We start from the raw sequence: 18,280 nt of genomic DNA on the forward strand, positions 1-18,280 counted from the left end.
CATCGAATCCCCGCCCCCCACTCCTCCCTCCACATCTGAGCCGGAGGGAGGACACTGGAGCCCAGGGACTCCTCTTCCAGCCTGTGAAGGCGTCGGGCCTTGCTTGGGAGGGAAGTTTTCGGGGGGACCGTCTCTGCACCCGCAGATCCGTTCCCGACATGCAACAGGATGCGGGCCCGCACTTTCCATCCCGGGCAAGCAATCGTGAGCTGTTCTTTTCCATTCTTTCCGCACTCATTTCCCCTTTCTCTTAAACCCGAGACATGAGCCTGACTTCTTACCATTTTTTCCGGGGATTTTGTCCAGGAGATTGAGCAAGATCTGGTTGAGTCGTTCCCGCTGGCTGTGCCGTCGCTCCTCAGGGGTACAGGCAGGCGCCGGCTCCGGACTGCTCTCCTCCGCCTTCTTCTCGCCTGCTTCTGCGGCGGCCCCCTCCCGCTCCGGCTCCTCCAGGCCAGGCATCTCCTCAGCGGCTTGCTCCTGGCTGGCCAGGACCTCTTCAATCAAGGGCAGAGCATCGTCCTCCTGGCCCAGGTCTTTTAGGGGCGGCTTTGGGCGCTCAGACTTCCAGGAGGACCTGTGAGGCAGAGGTGGGAATTTAGACTAAGGCCGAGGAGGGCACTGGGGAGGGAAGGGGAGCAGAGGGGAGGCGGGGGTGGGGCGGTGGGGCGGCACCTCAGGTGGCTTCAGACCCTGAGTCTAGCTCTTGGAGTCTTGGCGCTGGCTGTGACTTTATCATTATTTGCACAAATCACCACCTTTCTCTGAAATCTGTTTTCTAATTATAAAATACAATTTCCTTCTTTCAGGAAATCCAAGGGATCCACAAACTACACCAGAGTTGGTAACACTGCTTAGCTAGTTCTGACTGCGTCGTGAGCATAGCGAGGTTTGGCCCAGCGCCGTGAGGCCCACAGTCCGACTCCAGTAAGACTTCATACGGAGCATTTCCTTTCCCGTACCCCCCCCACCCCCCATGTGCGGTCTAGGACGTCCCCCTCAGGGGAAGCCATGATGTCGGTACAGCGGGTGGCAGGCCACCATTCAACAGAAAAGGAAACTGAAGGAAGGCCTCTGGTGCCCCTTCTCCCGGAACAAGCACCTCATGCACAAAACCAGGACAAGTCAGAGCCACATGCGCACAGTGCTCGGCAAAACCCTGCACTTGCAGAGGCTTGACAGCATGCCCTTGACTGAGGTCCCAGGAACCGAACACCTCGGGTAATGAGAGAAGCTCGCAGAAACCTTGGAAAGGGACTTTTCTGAATCTGTCTAGAGTTCTGTCCCAAATCTCCTCCTTCTCTATTCCTGTTCCTTGTGAGCCTCCCTCCCTGCCCTGACTCCAGCTCCGTGACGAGACCGTGCCTCCTGTCACCGAGGCCCTCCCCTGGGCCACCCTGTCAGAGGTTCCCTATCCTCAGGTATGGCTGAGCGGGTGGATGGCGGTCCCCTTGCCCAAGCCGTGGGCCGCCTCCTACAGGCCCCTCACGTCCCCATGGGACTCACCGCCCTCCGTTCCTCTTGTAGTTGTCTGGGACGTAATGCGGCTGCAAAGAAAGGGAAGTGGTAAGTCTACGGCAGAGGCTGGCGAAGCTGGACCAGGCGGCCCGGGGCCAACTCAGGACAAGGAGTGGGAGGGGGGCAGCTAAGGAAACAGGAAGAAAACACAGGGCTGAGGCCCTCACTGGGTGAGGGCCGGGCGGCTGGGTCTTAAGGTCTGAAGTTCAGTACTTCCATCAGCCTGTAGGCTACAGTGGTTTTGGGGTCTCGTGAGCCCGTGACGACAGTACGAGGGACGGACTCCCAGTCCTGTCTGTCCCATCCTGACGTTTAAGTAGTGAAAGTTGGGGCTTCAAAGCTAACCTGTGAGCTGTTGCCTGAGCAAGCAAGACCAAAGAAGTCTAGATGAGAGGCGGGCAGAATATAAAATACTGTTCAGAGGTATCCAAAAACAAGAATAGGAAAAGCAGGGGCGTGAATGCTTGCTTTCTGGCTAGACGGTTTCTAACCATTCTACGAGGATGGCCATGGTTTTGGACAAGCCCGCAGAAAGCAGGGTCAAGGATGAGGAGCTTAGTCCTGGGTCTCATTTTAGTAGGTAGATGGGGGGACAACCAAAGCCTCTGTGGGAAGGTGAATGGCACAAAATAACCGTATGGAGGAGGAGTATGTTCACGACAATGAAAGAAAAAACACAGGAGAAGAGCAGAAAATGAAAATGTTAATAACTCCATTATTTTCTGCGCAGTGGGATAACGTACAACTTTTTCTTAATGCTTCTGTAGTTTTCACATTTTATATAATGATGGTGTCTTACATTTTCAATGCAGAGATACTAGGAAAAACCACTGAATTGTTTTCACTGACGTTTTCTCTGGGTTTGCTAACTCTACTTCTTAAAGTTACGGATGTGAAAAACACAACAAAAAACTACGATGGGGGCTCAAGGGCTAAGATTGTAAAGAGGTGAGAAAGAAAAAAGAGGGAAACCCGACTGGAACACGGAAGCCAACAACTCCTGAGAAACAGCCCACGGCAGGAAATGCAGAAGAAATGTAGAAATGTATTTATACTGTTTAGAAATCCCAACTGCCCGGCTCCCGCAGTCCGGGACAGAGGAACAAGATGAGGAAGCAGGCTCCCCACCCTACAGAGCGGCACGCGTGAGCTGCGCGGCCTGGACACGGACAGGTGCAAGGACGGAGACTCACCGAGAAATCTCTTTTGGGAGTGAGCTTCTTGGGGAAGTGGTCAAAGGCGTAGGGCTTGGTGCAGACGGGATAGCGGTTCCGGTGGATCTTGTAAAACAGGTGTGCGGACTTGTCGAGCCGATAGTCACAGATGTACACGTCCTGCTCCTTCACCCCTTTGGGTCTCCCTAGGAGTTCAAATACTGCTAAAGAACCCTCCTGTCTCCCTCCCTTCTCCCCGAGCTGCCCAGAGATGACACCACACCACTGGGAGGGCAGCGGGACCGTGAAGAGGGGACGCTACGGCAATTCTGAGAGGCATCTGGTGACTGCAGAAGGAAGGAGAGTCCCCAGATGGGTGCGTGTGTGGGTGTGTGACAGGGCGGGAAGGTACCAGACGGGCAGCTTATTCAGGTGCTGCAGGAATGTGGGAGCACAGCCACCGGGATGATGGAGAAGACAGAGCAGAGTGTGGGGACGTCAGCAGAGAAGGGCAGGTATAAAGGTGTAAAGGAAGGGAGCACATCTGGAAACAAACATTTTATTTAGTAAATATTTATTTACGTTAAGTCCTCTCTATGCCCCATGTGGGGCTTAAACTCATGACCCCAACTGAGCCCGCCGGGTGCCCCTGGAAATAAACACTTCACAACCGGGGGACACAGTCCCCAGAACCACAGGCCCCAAGCAGCCAACGCTGCTGTGATACCAAGAAGGTGAGGCAGCCGAGCGCCTGGAAGAGACAGGTGAGCACGTGGGAGCTCACACCGGGAGCCCAAGGGCTCGTAGAATGTCATTTCACTTCATCTTCACAGAATGCTGTGACAGGGGCTAGCCCCTACTTCCGGGAGATTAAGTGACTGCCTGAGGATGCACAAGTAACAAGTGGTGGGGCTGGGATTTGAAAATGGACTGACTCCACAGCCTACATTGTTGGCCATGGAGCTCATAAAAGCATTGCACTTCTCTGGTTGGTTTGTTTAATGTCCAGAGTTGCTGATGGCCTTGGGGACTCTGGAGTGGGCGGGTGAAAGAACATACCTTCCGACAATACTAATGGGATGCTGAGCACGCGATATTAAGGAAGAAATGTTAACTAAGTAAGTAAAAGGCGGGGGCGGGGCTAGGAATTAACAGCCACTGAGTACCAAGCACTAGGTAAAAGAAAGAAACGATGTAACGTTCAGCTCTCCCAAGCTTCACAGCTAGCCTGAGGACTCTTTTCATCACACGGAGACAAGAAGAATGGAGTGGCAGCTGCAGATTGAGGAACAGGGGACAGAAGGTCATTTCTTCGGCAGCTCGGGTCACTCACCTTTGCAATACGTGTAAAGGTCCAGTACACAGCAGGTCCCCACCACGGCCTCCAAGGGAATGATCTCGTACAGTGGCACCCGAAACAGCTCGTTGTGATAGAAGCGGCGAGAGGGGGAGTGGTGGGTCTCGTGGGGGCGGAAATAGTGGTGACCAAAGGCGAACCGCTCCTCTCTAGGGCAGAGAGAGGGTCAGGGTCAGGGTCAGTCAACTGGCAAGACCCTGGCAAGTATTCAGCTCTCTGCTGGAAGGAGACAGTGAAGACCTCAACACCTACTTTTCATTCTTCCAAAGCTTCTCAATGCGAAAGATGTCAAGTTTGTCTCGATTAATGTGTGACAACAGTCGGTAGGACTGGCGGACGGGGTGGCCGTCAGGGGTGCGCCGGCTGTCCCGCATCAAATACACACAGTCGCCTGGAAGGCACAGGAGAGGTTAGATGAGGCCAGCATGAGCTCTGCCAGGCGTCCACTGGTCCCACCCAGGTCCACCCAGGAGAACGTAAAATCTAAACAATGGGTACAAAGAGCACGGTCGCAGTCTCGCGGGGAAGATTGTCCATGCTAGACTGTGAGGACACCACGAGGGAGCGTGCCCAGCTCTTGGATCCTGTTGTGTTTGTCCCAAGTCCTAAAACTAGCTTTGTGACAGCCTTGTCTCTCCAGATTCACTTTATTTTGTGGAGGGGAAATGTATAAAGCTGAAGGACTAAAGGAAATAAAACCTATACTGTTGACCCTTGAAACAACATGGTTTGAATGGCACAGGGTTGATTTAATGCAGTTTTTTTTTTTTTTTTTTTTGGATAAATATGGTACAGGACTGTAGATGTACTGTAAAAACCTTCCTTACGATTTTCTTAACATTGTTTTCCTCTAGCTTTATTGTAAGCATGAAGTATATAAATACATGTAACATACAAAATATAGGTTAGTGGGCTATGTTATCAGTAAGGAAGGCTCCGGTCAACAAAAAGCGATTAGTAGAGTTCTTGGGGAGTCAAAAGTTACATGTGGATTTTTTAGGGGTGCCTGGGTGGCTCAGTCAATGAAATGTCTGACTCTTGATTTTGGCTCAGGTCACAGTCTCATCGTTCACGGGTTTGAGCCCTGAGTCGGGCTCTGCGCTGGGTGTGGAGCCTGCTTGAGATTCTCTCCCCACCGCCACCCCCCCCCCCCACTCTCTGCCCCTCCCCAGCTTGCGCTCTCTCTCAAAATAAATAAAGTAACTTAAAAAAAAACAAAAGGTCATACGTGGATTTTTGACTGCATGGGGCGGGGGGAGGCTGGTGCCCCTAAACCTGCTGTGTTCCAGGGTCAGCTGTATTCTGTGGCCACGCAAGGCTGTGTGGTGACAGTGCTGTGTGGACGGCAGACAGTCCTGCTGCGAGGAAAGGTGGGGCCAGCTCGCGTGTACGCACCTTGACGAAGCAACAGGTCATCTCGGAGCAAACAGATGAAGTAGACACAGCCGGGCTGGGCGTAGTGGGGCCGAGGGGTCATGGGTACCTCCTGGTAAGGACGAAAAGCCAACGGGTCAGGGCCGTGACTGCCACGTCCCGCCTACTGGTCTCCATTCTAACCCTACTGGACCGGGAAAGCGAAGGCCGTGCGTTCCCGACTGACCGCATGGAGCACAGCTTGTGCGGCTGCCCTGGGCCCCACGGGAGCGGGACAGTGCGTGAGGGGGACACTCGCAGTGTCACAGTGATGCAGGGAAGCTGCTGGCATTTAGAAGCCACGTGCCGGGGAAGCCAGACATTCTGCAGTGCGTCCCTCGCAGCACGGAAATGCCGCTCTAAATGACGACACTGCCGCGAAGACGTTCGGCCCACAACGCTTCCCTTTACAGAGGAGCCCTGCCCGAGACCGCATGCACACACAGAGCAGAACAAGACAAACACCCACCTGGTAATGTGGGAGAGTCACTCAACCCACCGCCTCCCCCGGAAAGTGGACTGAGACTAACCCTGTGGACTCGGACTCCATGCTCTTTTCACTTAAACACTACTTAACCTAAGTGGTATTTAGAGTACTGAGCTTGGACTTCACAAGTACTTTTTTCATGGAGAGCAGACAGTGTTTATAGAGCACCATTCCTTCCGCAGGTTTCTGAGTGTTTTATTTCCCCTTTGACCACACACTTGAGAAAGGAAAGGGCGGAACTGTTACCCTCAGGGTAAACTGTAAGAACCTGAGGCCCAGAGAGGTTGGGTAACTTATCAAAGGAAAGTCAGTGCATCAGGAGCAGGGCAGGTAAGAGGCCACGCGTGGACTCTCCCACTTGCCGATCAGACTGTCACCAGAGGGCAGCTTACTCTGTCCACAGGCCTTGGGTCACACTGCTCACAGAGGTAGTGCTCCACGTCTGAGTTCACCCCCATACAGTCACAGTGCTGCCACACCTGTGGGGACAAAGTGCGGTTGGGAGGGGGCCTTACACTTACTGAGAAGGGCCGGGGGCAAAGAATAACGAAACGAAACAGTGGGACAGGGTGAAGTCAAACAGGAACTAAGGGATGTGAATGTGTGTGAACAAACATGGACCGATCGCTTTAGGACACACACACACCCGGGCAAATAAAATGTGGAGCTGGACAGAGAACAGAGGGATGTAGGGTTATAGAAGCAAACTACTTACTGAGTAGCACACAGCCGTGACCCGGCTGCTGCGGAGGCCTTAGTCACACAATGTTTCTTTTTCTTTTTTTAAAGTTTTTATTTATTTTTGAGAGAGTGAGAAAGAGAGAGAGAGAAGGAGAGAGAGAGAGAGAGAGAGAGAGAGAGAGAGAGAGAATCCCTAGCAGGCTCCATGCTGTCAGCACAGAGCCCGACGCGGGGCTCGATCCCACAGACCGTGACATCATGACCTGAGCCGAAGTCAAGAGTCTGGCGTTTGACGGACTGAGCCCCCCAGGCGCCCCGCACAGCGTTTCTTCGTGCTGTGGCCTAATCCCGGGCTCCCGACCACCCTGTGTGTCACTCGTGGCCCCCTTCCCATCTGGTAAGGTGGCAAGTGCGGAGCCTCGCTGTGCCTGCGTCAGGGCCACAGAGGGCAGCGCTGCTCTGCGCAGCTCCTTCCCACACAATCCCTGGGTCCGGCCTCCCCAAGACCCGTGCAGGGGAACGGAGAGGTGGGAAAGCGGGAAGGATAACGGGAAAGAGGAAGAAGACAGGAGAAAGGTCATCTGGGAGCAGCGAGGGCCGAGGCCCCGGCCTGTGTCCCCCGGGGCTCACCATGCACTTGTCACACTGGATCATGAGGCCTTCGTCCTTGTGCAGGCCGCACACACAGCGGATGACGTCGTCGTCCTTCTCGTGCACGTTCTCCTTCTCGGAGACGGAGGCCTCGCTGCCGTCTGCCTCGCTCGCCGTCTCTCCCACGATCTCGTCGATCTGGGCCGACGCCTCGTGCCGGGCGTTGTAGTAGGTCTTCCGCAGGCGGCAGACATCTCTCCCGATGGGGGATTTACGCCCGTAGTACTTCTGAAGAGAGCAGAGGAAAGAAACGTGTGTGCTCTTGTCAGCGGGGCTCAAGCGTGTACCTGGAGGGGGCGGCTGGCCGGCTGTCAGCACAGCTTCGAGTCCTCTCCTCGGGGCCGGGAGGCGGAGCCCCGTGGTGGGCAAAGAGCTCCCTTCGGACAAACCTGAGGAGGCAGGAGGAGTTTCATCCTCCCGCTCTGGTTAACAGATTTCCAATACCATCAAATATCAACTAACATGAATTCAAGTCAGAATCTGCAAGACGGTTTCCCATTCACGCTGCTGCCGCCACCCGCCTCGGCCACAGGCCTCACTGCGCATCAGGGGGCAAACACAGCAGCTGTCGTGGGGGCAGCGGGCAGAGCCCGTACTCTGTCCTGCACCTGCACGTGCCAGGGACGGAGCCGTGAGCTCTGCATACGCATGGGTTTCAGCAGAAAGCATGTTGTAATTCCAGACAGAGCTATCTATCTCCTACCCGTCTTTCTCTCGTTTCTGCCTTCCACCTTGGTTCTTCCCTTACCTCGCAGCCCCTTGTTCTTCCTGGTCCTTCCCAAGGTATTTTAAAATCACTGAGAATCGTCCTCATCCCTACGTACCCTACAATACTCCATCCTCTCCTTTAAATCAGGTCGAGGTCACCTTCTCTTCAATGAGCATCGGCTATTCTACAACCATTGGTCTAACACCCCTCAATCCCATCCGAAAGATTTAGTTTGATTTACTGTACTGTACATATTTCTGTGTATTTCACATACACTTAGTGTCTTGAGGAAAGACACTACAGACAACCTAAGTGCGGTAAGGCAATACGTATTATGTGATACAAACATTCAATACTAAATTAGGCTTTTACAAAAATTTCTTTTTTGGGAGTATAATTTAACCTTCCATTCTGGTCACATCAGTGTCGTTATTACACGAGACTCTACGATATTGAGTACGCTGTAACCCTTTCCCAGAGGGTATTCAATAAAAACTGTTGCCTTTCGGGGCGCCTGGGTAGCTCAGTCGGTTGAGCATCTGACTCTTGATTTTGGATCAGGTCGTGATCCTGGGGTTGTGGGGATCCAGCCCCAAATTGGGCTCTGTGCTGACAGGCCTGCGTGGGATTCTCTCTCTCTCTCTCTCTCTCTCTCTCTCTCTCTCTCTGCCCCTCCCCTGCTCTGGAGTGCACGCTCTCTCTCTCTCCCTCTCAAAAAAAAAAAAAAAAAAAAAAAATTGTTGCATTTTGTAGCCAGAAATATAGTTTGATAAAAGAGGGTAAAAGTCTTTAACTTCTGGAAAAGTTCTCTTCAAAACTGTGAATGCACGTCTGAAGTCCGGGAAAATACCTCAGCATTCCGAAAGACCTTGAGCATGTCGGCGTCAAAAGCCTCCACGGTCTTGTAGTGGCCGGTGAGGATGCGCCTCTCTACGGTGGCCAGGTCCAGGGGGTCAGAGATCTTCTCGTAATAATCAGCGTTCCTGGGGCACAAAGCCAGGGCATCAGTCCGCTGCGCTCGGCACCCGTCTACAACTCAGATGATTCCCCAATTTGTGAACTTACTTTTTCTTTGGGGGGAGGCTCAGAAGGGGCGCGGCCAGGACTTGTCGGGAAGGATCTGCAGAGAAGGCAAGGTTTCAGGGCTACATGATGCAAGAGAGGCCAGTACTAACTGCGGGCCAAAAACATAGGATCTCCGAAATTAAAAGTTAGGGGGAAAAATCCAAGTGTGTTTTGAGGGTGGCCATGGACAGTTCAGGAATGGGGGCACCGAGGCAGGGAAGATCACCTCGGGATTACCTGGAATGTGAAGATGAGGGAGATGTGCCTGCAATGCCACACCTGTTAGCTGGATAAGGAGAACGACCTTCTACAAGGAGCGAGAGATGGGAAACTATCACAGCAGAGCCAGCTGCTCAGGGCAACTCCCCGCTCGCCACGCCTTACTAACGCAAAGAACGTCTTACCCCCCAGCATTTTCTAGTTCCTGTCAATGGCCCACTGTTAATATTACTCTGCTGGTGTGGATTCAAATAAATTCCAGATAGTGAATAATTTGGGATAATTTGATAGTGAATATTTCCTGGAATCAGTTTCCTTACAACACGGTTTCTCCAGATCATGAAAACAGAATTCAACCTGTGGGGCTGCTACCTACCTTACCTACTTTCTTTTTAAAAATTCTACTTCGTTACTGAAGACTCGTTACCACAGAATGCTGTCTTGGTTCCAGGCATGCAACGTGTGATCTGATGATGCCACACGCCACCTGTTGCTCACAGGTGGCCACGCACGTCATTGCAGGACTATGGGCTACCCTCCCCGGGGGGCTACCCTCCCTGGGCCGCAGTCTTTAGCCCCTGGACTTACTTATCTCACAACTGCAAATCTTAATCTCCTTTATCTATTTCACCCATCTTCCCCCACCCTCTCCCTCCAGCAACCTCCAGTTTGTTCTCTGTATTTAAGAATCTATTTATTTGCTCGTTTTGCTTTTTAGATTCCACACACAAGTGAAATCTCTGTCTGACTTATGTCACTAAACATAATGCCCTGTTAAGTCCATCTATGTTGTCACAAACAGCAAGATTTCCTTCTTTTTAATGGCCAAGTAATATTCCACCGTGTGTATTTACGACATCATCCTTATCCACTCATTCATGGGTGGACGCTTGGGCTGCTCCCACATCCTGGCCCTTCTAAATAATGCCGCAAAAAACACAGGGACACACCTATCTTTTTTACTTAGAATTTTCGTTTGGAGTAAATGCCAGTAGTGTGATTACTGGGTCATATGGTATTACTAGCTATTTACTTTTTCTACTTCCATCTTTAATTTTTGAGGGACTTTCATTCACCACCTTTCTTTCTAGCAACTACTAAAGAGAAACAGCCTGTTGTCTCCTGCCCAGAAGGTGGGGACATGCAGACACGCTGGCTGCAGACTCACGTCCCAACAGGCAGGGCTGGCTGGCAACGGGGTGTGACTTTTTGGGGATGGAAACAGAACAGGTGCCACAAAACTAAATCTTAGGACAGGCTGGTCCCCCTTTCTTCTCCATATCCTTAGGTTAACAAAACTGCAAAGAGCCACTAAAACATGGAGCTGAGGAATGGACTGAGAAAAGAGAGGGAAAGCGAAGTTCCTCAGAATCTAGCGAGACAGAGGGAGAAACAGGCCCAAACTGATAACAAAAAGCTGCAAGTATTTGTCAAACTCTCTCCTTTTGCTTATTTTTTTGAGGGAGAGTGCTCACAAGAGTGGAGGGCAGTGGGGGAGTTGGGAGGGAAGGAGAGAGGGAGAGGGGGAGAAGGGGAGAGACAGGGAAGGATGGGGAGGGAGAGAGGGAGGGAGAGAGGGAGGGAAAGAGGGAGAGAGAGAGAGAGAATGAATGAATCCCAAGCAGGCTCCACATCTAGCACAGAGCCCAACGAGGGGCTCGATCTAATGACAGTGAGAACATGACCCGAACCAAAATCAAGGTAGCCGCTTAACCAAATCAGCCACCCAGATGTCCCTAAAATCTTTCATTCTAAACATCTCCAAATTTCCTGGTCAGAAAAAGTCACGAATGTTACCAAACTACCTTCCCCAAGTTAAAAGCTCTCCTATCCCACGGTCGCCCCCAACACATACTCAAAAGAGGTCTTGAAAGAGGAAAGATGTGATAAAAGTGTTTGCCTGAAAATGCTTTTAAAGTAATTTTCTTGCAACTTTATGTCCTTTTCCTTAATGTGGGGGCCAGGGCCTGTGAACTCTCCAAAATACATGCAAAGTTATACATTTTTCTGGGGAAAGAGTCCACAGCTTTTATTAGACTCTCAAAAGTCTTTTGGTCAATCAAAAAAGCTTACGGGGGCACCTGGCAGGCTCAGTTGGTGGAGCTGCGGGTCTCGATCTCAGGGGTGTGAGTTCAACCCCAAGTAGAGATTACTTAAAAAAAAAAAAAAAAAAAAGTTGAAAAAACAAGGTTAAGAAACACTGATGTTGTATGTTCACAACACCCTTCTCCTTGGATTGCTAATCCACTGTGTCATTCAGGAATATTACATCCAAGACAGAGACTGGTCCTTTCTGTTCTACAGCTAAGACATGTGGTTCCTGAATGTCGTCCTTAGCTGTGGTAGAATTCCATAAATACCAAGGATTGACAGAGGCGATCAAGGAATGAGACCCTGTCAGCACTCCCCAAAGACGAAAGCCACTCCTATGAATTCTACACTCTGACCAGGAAGAGTGAAGTCACCTCCTGAACCCCTAGCCCTGAACGTCCATTGTTCTTGATCTTGGGTGTCTCGGGTGAGGGTGAGAGACAGGATTTGTACAGGAAGAGGAGGAGAAAGCCTTCGGGGTGGACGTGGTCACCTTTGTAGGAGATGATGCCGTCACAGATCTCTTTGAAGATCTGGGCAAGGCGGGCTGCCCGCGCCACCTCAATGTTCTCCTCAGCTGCTGCCAGCCGTCGCGTTCGAACAGATCGTGCTGTCTGCAGGGCGGAGAACTGGGTCATGAAGACATCTGCAAGGGTCAAGTGAAAATCAGTTCCCCCACAGGTTCTCGCCGTTTGCTCTATTGTCCTTGAAGTGGTCAGAGAGATTAGCGATCACGAAGTTCTTTGTCCCCTTCTTAAAGAATGTCAGGACACACGAGTTAGAGGGGCCTGATCTCAGTGGCCAAATGCTGTACAGAACAGCAGCTGCAAACTCTGTGCTTCCAAATGGGTCTGTGTTTGAATGCTGGCTGCCCTACTTCCTGGCTGTGTGATTTTGGGTGAGTTACTCGCACTCCGTGTCTCAGCTTCTTGACTGCAACGTGGGAACAGGGTAGGGCTTCCCTCACGAGAGAACTGTGCAGGCTGAGATAGCGCTCTTAGTGTGTTTAGCTCAGGGCGTGACCCGTAACAAAGACTCAGGAAGCAATTACTATTATCGGAAGATCTGACCTAAGTGGGACGTAAGTTCAGAGACCTGATGCCAATCAAATTGTTGACAGGATAGAAGGCAAATTTCTAAATCTGTCTCGTTCCCCCACACACCATGCATAATGTGTCCACTTTCTGAGGGACAGAAAGGAAGACTCAAAGAGGAGCGTGAGCTTTTGAACGGTACTTCTACCTAGGAAGGGTGCTTGGAGAGGCCAGTTTCTCTGTTTTCAGTCTCTTCTGGACGACAGACCTGAACTCAGGAGTGCTGTTAGGTTATTCGCTCAAGAAGCATAAAGGAATCTCAAGGTCTGTGTGTAGAACGCTCATCTGAACGTGGGGGAAAGTCTTCAAGTTCACACTGCTGTCACCGTCTCCCGCGCTCGGCGTCACTATGTGCCGTGTGCAAGTTATTCTCCGGGCAGGAAGGGAGACAGAAGACCCACTGCCTATCACAAGTCTGGGAACGCTCAGGCTGCGGGCAAGTGTTTGGGAAGCTGGTGAGGGGGTGTCTTCCTATCCCCCAGGGCACAGACTCGTGGCTGAGATTGACGGGTGATTGATTGTGGACCGATGCTTGTATGTTGGGGTCTTAACTTTTTTGGTGTAGACTGAAAAGATTCTTTGAATACAACGCTGGAAAGGAGCTGCAGGGATTCCTTTGCGACCATGTCACGGGACGAACAGGCCTTACCGGACTTGATGTTCCCGTCATCTCGGCAGACGCTGTTCCAGCGCGTACACAGCGATGCTGAGTGAACATCCTCGCTGGCGGGCTTTACCTCCTCCTGTTTCTGCCGGATCTTCTCCCAGTTCCGGACCAAGAACACATGATGCTTTAACACAAAATTCCTGTAAGCAAGGGAGGAAGTTCCTTTATTCATTTAATAAGCATTTATTACATGTCTACTCTATATAAGCCACTATTAAGATGATATAAATGAATAATTATCAGCTAATTCAGCTATTATAAAAGTAATTATATATGGGGACACATAATTCAGTTTTGCATCCTGGCTTTTTTCCCCCCATATAAAACATTCATATAAGAAAATATATATATTTTTAAAGTAGGCTTCATGCCCAGTGCGTGCCCAACATGGGGCTTGAACTCATGACACGGAGATCAAGACCTGAGCTGAGATCAAGAGTTGGACGCTTAACCGAATGAACCACCCAGGTGTCCCAAAACATTCCCCTGTATTATTTACAAGTATCTCGCGAAATACCACTGAAAAGCTGCAAAACTTCTACCAATTGCCTGACAGCCTGACTGGAAGGCAGAGATTTACAAAGTGTGTGCACAAATTCTAAATGAAGCCGCCAAAATGCAGCATGGGCTCAGGATTCGCTGTTACAGGGAGAACTGGACTGGGAGGTAAAGGCAGGCATTTACAACAGACACACCAGGCAGACTGTGTTAGGTGAAGTGCCTCCACGTAGACCTCGAAGTTTAGACGAGTCAGGTGTATCTTGAAGAGCTTTGTGAAGGCATCAGTAGATGCCTGGGTTCCACGTCTGAAAATTACGGTTTAAGTGGTCTGACGGTGGCCCGGGCGGCACGAATCTCAAAAGCTCCCTGGGCTAATATGCGGCCAAAGCAGAAAACCACCTGACTGGATCATCTCTGTTTTACTGAGGTTTAAAATTTCTATGACTTTAAGTGATACAGGATGAAAGGGGCTAAAATTACAGTAAAGTTATAAACAAGGATGAACTTTCTAAGATACTGGAGCGTACGGTGACAGAAGACGCAGAATACGTCCCAGGACAATTTGAAACCCAGGACGTACATATTTCCTTTGCTTCCTTCTGACACGGACAAACCTCCCCTGAATACAGGGAAGAGCGTAAATGACCCTAAAGACCCTTTTCACTGCTCTATTACTGTATCAACAAAGCAGGGAACCTTGACCTTTTCTGTGCTGTGGTTCCTCTGGCAGGCTGGTGAAGCCCATGTGACCCTTCTCTGAACAAAGTTTTAAAGTAAACATTTCAAATTAATAAGCAGTTTTTAATTTGTAACACACAGGATTAAACGGAAACCAAATAGTCAGTTTTCAGAACATTGAAAAACCCCTGAAATTGTGATACAGAAATAAACGTTCCTTTTTCCCCACATGACAAGATCCAGTGGTAGGTTTCACCGGCACAGCAACCTCGAGGGAGAGAGCACGTAAACGACACTTTGACATGTCCGTGACAACTGGGACAAGCGATGAAAATGTGAACGTTAAGTCGTGGAAGCTGCGACTACTACACGCACTGTTTGCCTACCATCATATTTGACGGAAATGCTAAATTTCAGTTAGAAATTCGGAAAAATAGAGACAATCCCCCCCCCCCCCCAAATTTATATATCCTGACTCCCGGCTGAAGACCTCGTGCACAAAAGAAATGATTTAACCACACTGATGTTTCTTAATTTTCTAAATCGACAAGCAAATCACACAAAGGTAAGAAAAGCTCCTTTTTACCTTTCTCGATTAGACATCGGCTTCATTTGTAACTGGGGGGTCAACCTTGTGGGAGCGTTGATGTTTTCACTGGGCTCTTCGGAGAGGTGGCCTCTCTAAAGTGGATCAGATGCGGGAAGGGAAGGACCGATGAGAAATCCCCTCGCAGAATGTTAGAGCCGCTGTAAGAGGCTGCCCCTCTGCCGGCCCCTCTTCCCGCCAGTAAGCGCCTCTAAGCAGTTGTTCGGGGAGAGAGCCAGGATATCATGACTCACCCTTTTCTTCAGCTTGTGCTTAGACTTCCTCTTCTCCTTTGACCGTCCAGACTTCTTGTGAGTGGCCACAGGCTGGCTGCTTTTGCTGCTGGTGAGCCCGTTCATGCGCTGACTCTTGCCCCCGATGATCCCTCGACACTTCTCAAAGCCACACTTGCACAGTTGCTTTGAAAGGAAAGAGAAGAGAACTCTCGGCTGCCAGTTCACTTACAAGTTCAAACAGAAGTCCCGAGCACCTGGGCACCCAACAGTGTGAATCAGGACATTTTCATACAGAGGAAAATAACTGAGGAGAAACTTAATGTGTTTCCATGGAAAGGAAAGATTAAAATTTGGGAAAACTTCTTCACTAGGCAAGAACTGACCGAGGACCAAACACGACCGGGCAGTCTCTTTCTAGTTCCGAGACCAGGGAGAGCCGGCAAGGGGGTTGGTGAGTGGGGTGAGAACCACCGTCTCCAATTCACTTCACAGCGGCCGTACGTCAATGCCGTCTACAGAAGGCGGTGTCGGGGACGGCGCTGTGAGGACGCTCAACCTCCCTCTTGATGGACTCGTGATGCTCACCTGCTTTTCAACGTTAAAGGAATGGAAGTTGTAATCGTAGGTGAGCTCGGTACCAGCTGGCATGTCTTTAAGAGCATACAGTCCGATCCGGTACACTCCATTGACAGACCTAGAGAAAAGGACAGGGTTAAAGGCAGAGAGCCTTTGTTTTCTTTTTTAGAGTTTATTTCTTTATTTTGAGAGAAAGACAGCGGAGTGGGGGAGTGGCAGAGAGAGAGAAGCCCAAGCAGGCTCTGCTGGGTCAGCGCAGAGCCTACTGTGGGGGCTCGAACCCCACAAAGCTGCAAGATCATGACCTGAGCCGGAACCAAGAGTTGGGACACTTAACGGACTGAGCCACCCAGGTGCCCCTGAAGGTAGAGATTCTTAATACCTTGCCTAAACCCTAGAAAAACGGGTATGCTGATTTCAAATGTGCCTTTGTTTCTGTGTCCAATTACCCAGGTTTCCTGGCCAGACTCTGCAGTATAATATCTCGCTTCCATTCTGTCCAGCCTGTGTAACACTGCCAGATTAATAGTCCTCAGTCAGCTTTCTGGAAAACACGGACCATGCTGTCAGTGAGAATAGGTCTTAACGTTTCCTGCTTGATATTCAAAGTCCCTCTAAAACATGGTGTAGGTCTACTTATTAAGTAAATTCTTTCTTTTTTTTTTTTAATTTTTTTTTTCAACGTTTATTTATTTTTGGGACAGGGAGAGACAGAGCATGAACGGGGGAGGGGCAGAGAGAAAGGGAGACACAGAATTGGAAACAGGTTCCAGGCTCTGAGCCATCAGCCCAGAGCCTGACGCGGGGCTCGAACTCCCGGACCGCGAGATCGTGACCTGGCTGAAGTCGGACGCTTAACTGACTGTGCCACCCAGGCGCCCCAAGTAAATTATTTCTTATGGTTAATCTGTAAAACTTCTAGTTCCTACTGATCTCCAGCTTTCTCACCTGTACAGGAGTCGCTCTTTGGTTCTATTCTATGTAACTTACTAATGATCTACCATGTACTATTCTAGATGCTTTATGTAATAATCATAGCTATCACTTGAGTGATTGTTAAATTAATTACAACATCTTGCTGTACTTATTTAATCCTCCCAACAACAGTATTAAAAACGCACTATTATTAGGGGTGCCTGGGTGGCTCAGCCAGTTGGGCGTCCGACTTCAGCTCAGGTCATGGTCTCACGGTTCGTGAGTTCGAGCCCTGCGTCTGGCTCTGTGCTGACAACTCGGAGCCTGGAGCCTGGTTCCGGTTCTGTGTCTCCCTCTCTCTCTGCCCCTTCCCCACTTACGCTCTGTCTCTGTCTCTCTCAAAACTAAATAAACATTAAAAAAAAATTTTTTTAAAAGACACTATTATTAGACAGTATTATGGCCCCCATTTTCTAAATGAGGAAGCTGAGGAAGAGAGGTTAAGTAACTTATCGGAAGTCACACAGCTAATAACCGAGGGAATCGAGTTGTTTTATTTATTTATGTATGTATGTATGTATGTATGTATTTATTTATTTATTTATTTATTTAATTAATTTATTTATTTAGAGGAACACAAACAGGGGAGGAGCAGAGACAGACAGGGAGAGAGAGAATCCCAAGCAGGCTCTGCACTGTCAACGTGGAGCCAGATGCGGGGCTCAAACTCATGAACCTCGAGATCTTGACCTGAGCTGAAGTTGGATGCTTAACCAACTGGTCACCCAGGTATCCCGAAAGTTTATTTTTTAATTTTTGTTATTTTCAAAAATAATTTTTTTAATGTTTATTTTTGAGAGAGAGAGACAGATGGACAGAGTGTGAGCAGGGGAGGGACAGAGAGGGAGACACAGAATCTGAAGCAGACTCCAGGCTCTGAGCTGTCATCAGCACAGAGCCCGATGTGAGGCTCGAACTCATGAACTTCGAGATTATAATCTGAGCTGAAATCGGATGCTTAACTGACTGAGCGACCCAGGCACCCCCAAAATTTTTTTAAAAGTAATTTCTATACCGGACATGGGACTTGAACTCACAACCCCAAGATCAACACGCACATGTGCAGGCTCTTCTGACTGAGCCAGCCAGATGCCCCTATAAATACTGCTGAATTTTATCAAATGTTTTTTCTGTTGCTCCTGTTGGGATGATACATGATTTTTTGCCTTTATTCTGTTAATGTAGTTAAGTTACACTGATTGTGAATGTTCAACCAGCCAACCAACCTCTCATTCCTGGAGTAAACCCCACACAGTCGTGATGTATTGACCTTCTTATATACTGCTAGAGCTGATTTGATAAAATTTTATTTTTTTTGCTAACATTTAAATCAGGATTTTTGTGTCTGTGTTCATGGGAGATACTGGCCTATATTTTTTCTCTTTTAACATTGTTATTAGGTTTTGGATGAAGGTTATACTAGCCTTATGAAGTACAAGAGTTTATAGGATATCGGTAGTAGAGACATTATTTTTTCTTTAAGAATATATAAGAATCAGGGGCACCTGGGTGGCTCGGTCGGTTAAGCATCCGACTTCGGTCCAGGTCATGATCCCATGGTCCGTGAATTCAAGCCCCGCGTCGGGCTCTGTGCTGGCAGCCCAGAGCCTGGAGCCTGCTTC

At 49.7% G+C, this 18,280-nt stretch overlaps 1 protein-coding gene across 8 annotated transcripts in view; it reads right to left on the reverse strand.

Annotated features, from left to right (window-relative positions):
- ASH1L (ASH1 like histone lysine methyltransferase) overlaps positions 1-18,280 on the reverse strand; it is a 194,086-nt gene that overhangs the window by 2,499 nt on the left and 173,307 nt on the right. For all 8 annotated transcript variants that reach the window (XM_027048252.2, XM_053208764.1, XM_027048257.2 and 5 more), the window contains 15 exons: positions 15,693-15,801; positions 15,126-15,290; positions 14,872-14,966; positions 13,089-13,246; positions 11,839-11,991; positions 9,036-9,090; positions 8,821-8,953; positions 7,241-7,489; positions 6,322-6,408; positions 5,425-5,515; positions 4,282-4,420; positions 4,006-4,178; positions 2,712-2,878; positions 1,507-1,547; positions 282-577 (listed from right to left, as the gene is read on the reverse strand). In XM_027048252.2, coding sequence (XP_026904053.1) covers positions 282-577; positions 1,507-1,547; positions 2,712-2,878; positions 4,006-4,178; positions 4,282-4,420; positions 5,425-5,515; positions 6,322-6,408; positions 7,241-7,489; positions 8,821-8,953; positions 9,036-9,090; positions 11,839-11,991; positions 13,089-13,246; positions 14,872-14,966; positions 15,126-15,290; positions 15,693-15,801 — 2,111 coding nt within the window. The remainder of the gene's footprint in view (positions 1-281; positions 578-1,506; positions 1,548-2,711; positions 2,879-4,005; positions 4,179-4,281; positions 4,421-5,424; positions 5,516-6,321; positions 6,409-7,240; positions 7,490-8,820; positions 8,954-9,035; positions 9,091-11,838; positions 11,992-13,088; positions 13,247-14,871; positions 14,967-15,125; positions 15,291-15,692; positions 15,802-18,280) is intronic.

Source organism: Acinonyx jubatus, chromosome E4 (genome assembly GCF_027475565.1).
Source record: "Acinonyx jubatus isolate Ajub_Pintada_27869175 chromosome E4, VMU_Ajub_asm_v1.0, whole genome shotgun sequence".
In the NCBI taxonomy this organism is placed as follows: domain Eukaryota; kingdom Metazoa; phylum Chordata; class Mammalia; order Carnivora; family Felidae; genus Acinonyx; species Acinonyx jubatus.